We start from the raw sequence: 9,677 nt of genomic DNA on the forward strand, positions 1-9,677 counted from the left end.
AGTTTGGCCTATGACACACTCATACATGTCTATACCTTGATATTCGAAGTATTTATATTTCTTTTTTGTAATGGATGACACAAGCGTTGTCTTATCAGCAATACTGTTCAACAGGTATTTTTTGGACTGGTGATAAAACAAGCACTGGCAGCTTTCTCTCTCTCTTTCTCTCTTCTTCTTCTTCTTCTTCTTCTTCTTCTTCTTTCTGCCTAATCCTGACTTTTTCTTCCTGTCAGCTTCCCTCCCTCTCTCATGCATCATGGGAGGTTAAACTCAGGAATTCCTCAGAATGTTCAGTAAATGTCCCTGTTAACATGTACATGCGCTTTACTTTAAAGTCCCGTAAAATCTTGACAATTACTTCGGTGCATACAGTGGATTTGTAGAGAGCATTTCAATTTGACCTTTGGTTGTCATTTTCAGCATCTGTCAGGCTTCTGTCCACAATGTGTCTTTTTTTGTCTAACCCATGCATGAGGAGAAACGTGATCATTTCGTAATATGAGAGTTCTGGAACTCACCAAGAGGGAAACGTCATAGCAGACCGAATTTCCTGATATGACATTTGGCAAGAAACACTATTATAATTATAATTTAGAAGGTTTACATCAACGTTTTTGTTTTGTTTTTTCCCCCCAAGTCTGCTGCTTACAATTACGCTCTGAACAATATGAGGTGAACATGACTTAAGAAAGCTGTGCGCAGTCACTGCACTGTTGTTTGCCAGGAAAGAATTCTAATACGTAACTCGAACTAAATCACAATCACGAATTGTAATTTGTTTTACATTTCTGTTTGTTCTCACCTCGCTCTAAGAAGGAAAACAAATAAGAGTATTTCCCAAAACGTTGAACTAACCCTCTCAATGAGCCAATAGATATGGTGCAACGTCAAGCTGCTTTCTTTTTGCCATGTGACTTTTAGCGATCCAGTAACTGTTGAGTGACACAGGACTTTAAAGTAAAATGTTACCAAAGGTGTGTATTTGTAAGATTTTACATTAGATGAAATGGTCAAATGAACTCTCATTATGCAAAGTTGCTTTTGTCAAACTTCACTTTTACTTTTTAATTGTACTCAGATGGACATTTCTACACATTTCCCCCCTCTCCCTTTTTTTTCATATCTGCGCTAAGAGACAGAACTACATTACAAAGTCGAAGCACTGCCCAGCACCTCCAGGAAGTGCCCTGGCATTGAATAAGAGCATTGCGACCGCCGGCACTTACAGGAAAACATGTCCCAAGCCAATCACTGGGGTGGGGGTGGGGGGGTTAAAGAACCATACCAATGCCACCAATTGTATTCCTGCTGAACATTTTCCAAAGCATGCTTTAGTGTTTTCTCAATCGATTCCATTCATTTCGATGTCAAGCACACATTGATTTGCGTGATTACTTTTAAACTGATCTCCAGTCATTTTCCAGTCTGAAAGATTTGAGCAGGTCTATCAAGAAAATCCCTCTAGAAATTCAAAACCCAACTATGTTACTATATTACATGATAATGACAGGGTATTTACTATGTGCACAGCCTTAGAACATCATCTCTATTTCCTTATACGGGGTCCTTTTCCAGGAAACTTCCCGGGCAATAATATTCTTATTTCATATTTTTAAGGTTGACTTGAAAAGTCTACTCATTAGGACAATAAAATAAAATAAAATGGCAAATGAATGAAACAAATATCATATAAAATAACAACAGACATGATGTTCACTGTGATGAATTCCTAATCTCCAGCAACTCTTATAGTTAAGCTATGTATTATATATTGTTATAGTGTGAAATGAATGGAAACCAATGGCTGGGAAGGTAGAAAAAAAAAAACATACAAAATACTCTAAAACACTATGTTATGTTTTGGAAAATGGATGGTAGGAATGTAAAGTGATCCATGTTAAATGGGCTAAAATTGAAACTAATCGGTGTGGTCATTTAAACAACCGCTTAAACAAATCAGAGGTGCTCTTTTTGACCCATTTATTTATTGTCTTATAAGTAGTATAAATTGAGTGTTTGTACTTATAGTAATCATGTATTTAGCTGCACCGTTCTAGTATTGTACATACTTATTCAAATTATTTGGTGCAGTATGTTGGACATTTTCAAATCCACACATCATACGTGAATTTGTTCAAACACTAAATCAATTTCTACTTCGACATCAGTATCCCTGGTAGTGTACGGTATGAAGCTCAAAGCTCCAAACAAACACACTGGCGCGTTATTGATTTAGGGAGATGCCAAATTCATCTGCTGTTGAAAAGTCGATGGGCGAGGCACGTGGCAGGGGGGTGAGTGCTGCTGCCTGCCGTCTGCTTTGTTGCTGCCCAACACTCTGTCAGCTTCATGTGTATCAGGATAATGATGGCAGCTAGACCACGATAGCTTTGGTGGACTAGAATGAGCTAAAAATGAAAACAAATTGGCGTACGTTACTGATAGGAAAGCAAACCGATCCCACCCATCATATCGCCAGGACACTGTTAGCCACTGATAATCTCATTAGAATGTACGAAATCCTCAGAGTACACTGAAGAACACTGTTCAGCTGGTTTTCATATACTTTAATTCCTTAATGTGAACTTGTTAATTTATTTATTTGGACTTGTTGTTGGGGGTTGGGGTTTGGGTGTAGAGGAAATTTGCATAGATGTAAAATGTAGGTCGCTACCCTTTCTTAGAATTGATTTGTTAATGGTCGTATTTTTTTTTTATTATTGTATTTCCTGAAAAATAAGTTTTCATTTACAAGTCGCACATGTACTTACTTAAGTTGTAACATTTTAACTTAAAGGGGTGTGAGTATGTTTACAATTTTGTGTATTTAACCTGTTTTTTTGTTTTGTTTTGTAAAGATATAATTAAGACCTGAGAATTCATTTGAAAAGAAAAGCTGATAAAGCTCTTTTTTTTTTTTTTATTTACATAAGTGAAAAGTGTCGATGAATTTGTGAGAGAGTAAAAAAAAAAAGCATCTGTGCAGCTACATTTTCTTGCCTTAGAGGTTTCAGAGGCCAAACTATCCAGTAAGGGAACAAAGGATTTTATTCAGTGGAAACTACGCTGCAGCTATAAGGGAAAGACAAACAGTAGAAGTTTATTTCACACTTTTTGTTTCACTGTTCATAAAAGCTCCCTTTTGTGACAAATAGTGAAATCAGCCGAGTACAACTACCCCCTTTGGAAATACGGTGACCCAAAGTGTCCGATATTAAATAAATGAAATAAATAATCGTGCCAATAAATACAGACAAAGCATGTGATATAGCCACGAAACTGTGAAATGAAAAAAATAAAAGCTATTGTTATTGTGAAATTAAACATTTCACGACAATCAGCAATGTTTTTTTTTTTAAATGGATTATTTTACAATTTCACGGCTACATTATATATTTTGCGTGTATTTATTCATATGATCATTGCTTTTCTTAATATTGACCGCTGGGGGTCTCCATATAGAAAAGCCAAATGCTCCTCTAAGTGTTCCCAAGAAAGTGTTCCTCCGCAATAGAGGACTTCAAATTGCAATTGATGTAAGTCATCAGTTGCATTTTTCTGCAACTGAGCTCTTGAAAATCAAAAAAAGCTGCTCTTAAGTAAACATCAAAAATGAGGCATCGGATCATTTTGTAGCATTCAGTTGCAGAACACAACACAGATGAATGAATGCCATAAAAATGATTCTGTGCCTCATTTTGAATTTGTTGAGCTTACTGCCGCGCTAAAAATAAAAACAAAGACACCTCGTGGTTGGTTTAATTGAAGGCTGCGCTTCAGAGATGTGAAAAATCTAGTGTTTCAAGTTGGTTGGAGTCAGGGAACGACATGGACACTGCACAATATTCTTCATGTGTGGAACACGATAAGAGCAAAATATGCAGAATTTAGAAGGATAGCCACTTGTTAGGGGTATGAAAATATACATTTAGGAACAAATCAAAACTGAATGCTGAAATTAGATTTCTGACATTAACCTCAGAATTCAGTGGCCCTAATCTTCTTCCATATACATACAACAGACTGACCATTGACTGGTTCTGCAGCATCTGTAACACCAGTGTAATTTTGAATTCAAAATGGTGATACACTTTTTTTTATTCATGCCGCTCGGTCTTTAGAAGCGCACCCTGGATCTCTGAATTATTTCTTCTGTTCTGATCCGGTTTCGCTTCATTTTAGTAACTCATGGAGACTTGAAACTCCAAGTTGGGCAACCCATCGCATGCTTTGTCTCCAGGGTCACTTACAGTTGTTGTTGCAGAATGATCCGATCAATCAACACTTCTACGCTGTACTGCCATGCCTTGACGATGGTCACCGTGACAGATTAGCAAACACAAGCAAGTTTCAAGTCTCTGCAAGTTGATTGTCAAACTGCAACTGAAATAAACGAAAAGCAAGAGCTGCCTGGACAACATTCAAAAACAACCTTTTTTTAAATGATGTGTATGGCGTCTCCAACAGTTGTTCTTTGCTCTGTGCGTTAGCAAATGTCTGCATGTTTTTTTTTTTTTTAAATCTGGCCACGTTGAAGGGGCGTTCATGAGTAGATTGAAGGAGAAACCTGCAGACTCTTGGGCCCCCTGCAGTGCGTGATCGAGAGCCACTGGTTTACACAGTACAACAAGCTTGGGGCTTAACTACTCCTTTTCCCAGGATGTTTGTGTTTCCGACTTTTCAACACTTCTGAACGCAATGCTAATCTAGGCACAGCCGTTATTGTTTAATACCTTGAGCAGTGGGTTATCAGGGAAGAGTTTTCCCTTATGGAAGTTAGTATTTTTGGAATCAGTTGCCTTCAAGTTGCAATTACAGTACATGGTGGCAGACTAAAGGAAGTACTTATTTAATCCAATGTGTTTACAGAATATGTCAATTGGGGGCCACTTGAATCTTCACTCCACTTGAATTGTGATGTTTGAGGGTTTTATTTTTTAATCTTAGTTGAACAGACTCTAAGCACTTATCTACCTGGATGATTCAGCATACCTCTTCTTATGGGTAAGGACTGTATGATAGACATGTAGACAGTTTCTGTGGCGTTGTTTCTAACTTTTTACAGTGGTTACTTCATTGTATTTGTAGATTTTGGTGAGCCATTTTTTACGTGTCCTTTTTTTAAAAATTGTTTTGAAGTACCTGCGTCATGACTGTTAAATGCAGATTCAGCATTTTTGATTTCCTTTTTTTTTTTTTTTTTTATCTTTGAATGTTCAAATGACCTGTGTTTTGTTTTCGATTCTTTTGTAAATATTGTACAACATGTCATGTTTTGTTTATTTGATATGAAAATGTTTTAAAGAACAAAAAAAACAAAAAAACAACACTGTTTTGTCTAGGCAATTTTTGTTGAGAAATAAAACAAAAAGCATGAGAATCCTACGGTTGTGGCATTGGTGTGTGGATTTTGATTAAATATCTGTTGACAAAATTATTGCCGTTTTGTTAAGAAGCATTTAATCTGAATATAATATAAAGTATCATAATTTCTCATGAAATGACTGTATATAAATGACTATACACAGATACAGACAGGTTCTACTCAAGTCTTCGACTTACAAAAAAGTATTTTAAGCTTATAAAGTCCATGTTACAGAAGCAAACAGGAGTTTGCTCCATAATCCATTGTGTTGTTTCTGCGCAATCTCAAAAATTCAGCCAACACATGGAAAGATGTCCACATTTTTAAAACGATTCCTGTTAGTACCCACATGTAGGCGTTTCTAAGGTGCTTCAAATCCAAAACACACTAGGCTTTGGCACTGAGTCCGCTGCCTGCATCACGGCGGACTGGTTTTGGCCTCATGTGACTTGAGCAGTGGATCAATGTTGATGGCTGGATCATTGATACAGTTTCTCTCCTGTCTTTGACCCAGCTGGGCTCTGGAACACAGCCTCCGCAGACATGATGCCTCGCCGCTTCACTTCTTCATGATAGAGGAGATATCCAGAAACATGCTCTGAGAAAGACAAAAAAGACAGCCGGAACTCAGCAAAGCAAGCATCTGTGATGTATACGTGTGTTGATGAGGTAGCACTGTAATGATAAAACTTAAATATGAAGTCTTTGGAGCCCGGCAGGTGGCATGAATAAAACAAAACGAAAAAAATGTAAGAGTAGTCGTAGGTGCAGATTCATTCATTTAGTAACAGAACATTAAATTGTCTTGTCAATGGTTCCATGGTTCTTCCCTTTCACATACATTAAATGTTAAACGGATATGTTTAATGCGACAGAACAAAGCACGAGATACTAATTAGTGCGCGCAAATGTTTCATTTGAGAGTATGATTTTGACTCCGCAGCTATCTGCATTTATGAAAGATTAGTCGTAACCTAAAACGTTCACACTGAATCTAATGGTGCGACATATTTAATATCTTTTATACGCATTTATTTGTTCGTTTGTGTTTAAATGTTATTTGTTAAGGGACTTAAATAGAAAATCTTTTTTATTTTAGATGTATTTAATTTAGATTGTTTACTTACAGTTATATATTTTTATACTATTTTTAAATTTATCTATCTGATCACATACAAGAAATATGAATTTGTGTCCGTGTCGCCAATTCTGTGTCTGCTGTTGTTGTTGTTGCTGTTTTGCTTTTCAAATGGTCTCTCATCTGTTTGGCCTCCTGTCAGAACTGAAGGGCACTGTCTGAAATAACTTCAGAGCAGTTTGATTTCTTCTCATTACTTCCACTGAGCACATTGAATGGAGAGAGGCTGCCAATTTGTCACTATTGGGCTTCGTCCAGATCAACAGAAATGGAGGTGTCTCTCTCTCCCGCTTTCTCTTTTTCGAAGCAGCAAAGCAGATGAGACTCCTTTTCATCAGCGACTGTTTATCAGATCTTTTTTGGGCGATCATATTGGGTATTTCTGCCAAATTTGTTGGTTGACTTAGTCGAAGAAATACTTAATAACTCTACCAGAGAGCAAGCTTCAGACCTTTTTTTTCCCCCTTTGACTTAAAATACACCAGCTTCATGTTTTATCAATATAACTGATAAAGACTATTATGCTCTAGACAACAATGGCAGATGAAACCCAGATACGCTTCTCCCAGACTGTCGGGTGTCGCCTTTCATGTTCAGGACCAGTGTGAAATGGGATTCAGACGCATGAGACAATCTCTGCTCTTTACTTGCCATTGACATCCTTCGGCCTCCGGGAGGCGGCATCATGGGCATGTCACCCTGCAGGGAGCCCAGTTCATCTGACTCCTCTGAGGTATGTAAGGAAGGGCTCGTGGAGCCACTGATGGAGGACAAGCTCTCAGATGGTGGCCTGATCATGAAGCTGGTTTTCCTGGGGTTAGGGATCAAGACCTCGCTCCCCGTTGACTCCCTTCGCTCATCCTCATCCATGTCTCTGATAGCGCTGGGCCTTAAGGTGCTAGTGGACAGCAGAGCTTCCAAATGGCTGGGGTCAGGATGTTCTCCGCCATGATGGCGTGTTGTACTTTCCTCCATATTAGACACAGCAGAAGCCCAGGCTGGATGGTGGTCCACCATGGCTGTGTGGACATCTGGACCTTCATGGGTTTGGGGGGCTTGGATTGCACAGTTCTGGCCAGACCTTGGTGGCATCCGAGGTTGGGGGCAGATATAGCTGGTCTGACTGTGTCCCAGATGAGCCAAGATGTGCTGGTTGGCTTTGAGCCCAGTGTTGTAATGAGGAGGCTTCATGTCCGCCTCTGGAATCACTTTGAAGGTCTGAGTCAAAGGCCCGTTGTGAGGTGATACATTGCTCATTACACAGAGGTGTGGCATGGACGCCTTCTTCTTGGACTTGTAAATCAAACTGTCATCTTCCGTGTACCTCTCTCCATACAGTGTCTGTTTGATTTTCCTGATGCCCAGGTGGGATATTTCCAGAATGTTGAGGAAAAGTGACACCCCAGCGATGGCGATCATGAAGACCATGAAGATGGTCTTCTCTGTGGGCCTGGAGATGTAACAGTCTACCCTGTTGGGGCAAGGCAGCCTCTCACACTTAAAGAGTGGCTCCAGTTGGATACCATAGAGTACATACTGGCCCAGGATGAAGCAGACCTCCACCACAGAGCGTGTAAGGATATGGATGATGTAGGTTCTCAACAGAGAGCCTCTGAGAGGAGCCTTCTTCACCTTCCTCTGCTCGTCCAGCCTCCTCAGCTCCCTCTCCATGCGCTTATGTTCGCCCAATGCCAACTCAGCCTCGTCCAGCTCCTCCTTCAGCTGGGCTCGCTTGCGGTGGCGCTCCTTCTCCAGTGTTCGGATGCAGTAGAGGGCATGGCCCATGTAGACCAGCGAAGGCGCAGAGACAAAGATGACCTGCAGGACCCAGAAGCGAATGAGAGAGATGGGGAAGGCACGATCGTAACAAACCGCCTTGCAGCCAGGCTGGTCAGTGTTGCAGACAAACTCGGACTGCTCGTCGTCCCATACGTCCTCAGCGGCTGCACCCAGGATCAGCATGCGGAAGATGAAGAGTATGGTAAGCCAGATCTTGCCCACAATGGTGGAATGAATGTGGACCTCTTCTAGGATGCTGCCCAGCAGGTTCCAGTCACCCATGGTCAGCTTCTCACCACTTCACTGCCACATGTCCTCAAACTGTGGAGACACAGCATGCACACACACACAACACATTACCCTTACAAAGCTGGACTACATATTAGTTTTTACAGTCTCGGGCCATCAGTTCAATAGGTCATGACTGTGATCAAAAAAGTGATTACTGAGATCTTGGGACACAGCGACAGGACTAAATATAAACCCATAGAGGCAACAAACAAAAGCAGTCAGGTGATCAGACAGGTTGCAAACAAGGTGACAGTTTAGCCAGATAAGCTACTGCGTCCTTTGGAGGTAAAAACCGATAGTGGGTGCAGCAGTAATGCCACTTATACCTCATTGTACACGCTCAAGTGCCAGAAAGTTGGGCTGTAAGTTGTTTACAGACAGTTTGGCTTGTAATTCAACTGCATGCATTTGCTTTCTCTTCCAAATAAATTCAGCTAACATGGGGGGGGGGGGGGGGGGGGGGGGTTTGTTTACAACCTCTCCAACCGTCAGACTGCTTGTGTTTGTTGCACCTATTTTTGGCAACATCGCGGCACTCCAACAACATCTCAGGAATTCCTTTGGTGAGTACGGCGTTATCTTAGCAGATTGAATCAGCGGCCAAATCTTCAAATGTAAAATAAAAACCCAAGCGTGGGATAAACCTCAGTTATCCTTATACGAATAAAGCTGGTTATTCTATATTTTTGAAAATCCCGTGAAAAAAAAAACAAATGTTTGTCAAATATATAGTTGCATTTGCTTGGGACCATGGCTTAATCCACATTTGGTGCTCGAGTGTATTTCCGGCAGCAGGACAGTCTATGTGAGATCGAGTCAAAATAAACTACAGAGTGTGTTCATGGTAATGGAGGAGCATGTCGCCCAGTGCAACAGTGTGGCTCACTGATGTGCTCTGGACAATAATGGAGCTCTGTGGCTCAGAGGAAGAAGATATATCAGGCTGGGATACATACACAATACTTGTTAGTAGGATCAATTCATTGTTGGTTTGAATGTGCACATGGGCTTTGTTAACAAGAAGAAAAACAAGAAATATCAGCAGAATCAAAAACATTTACACTGAGAATGTATTGAAATACATACTGGACCGGTCACGAA

At 40.3% G+C, this 9,677-nt stretch overlaps 1 protein-coding gene across 1 annotated transcript; it reads right to left on the bottom strand.

The window, feature by feature from the left end:
* Positions 1-5,927: 5,927 nt before the first annotated feature.
* On the bottom strand, positions 5,928-8,567 carry gja10a (gap junction protein alpha 10 a). Its single transcript, XM_070920976.1, has 2 exons — positions 7,158-8,567; positions 5,928-5,966 (listed from the first exon to the last, which is right to left on the bottom strand). Exons 1-2 carry the CDS (start codon positions 8,565-8,567, stop codon positions 5,928-5,930), a joined length of 1,449 nt encoding a protein of 482 aa, XP_070777077.1.
* Between the last annotated feature and the right edge of the window lie 1,110 nt (positions 8,568-9,677).

The sequence above is a fragment of the Enoplosus armatus genome, chromosome 15, assembly GCF_043641665.1.
Source record: "Enoplosus armatus isolate fEnoArm2 chromosome 15, fEnoArm2.hap1, whole genome shotgun sequence".
Lineage (NCBI taxonomy): Eukaryota > Metazoa > Chordata > Actinopteri > Centrarchiformes > Enoplosidae > Enoplosus > Enoplosus armatus.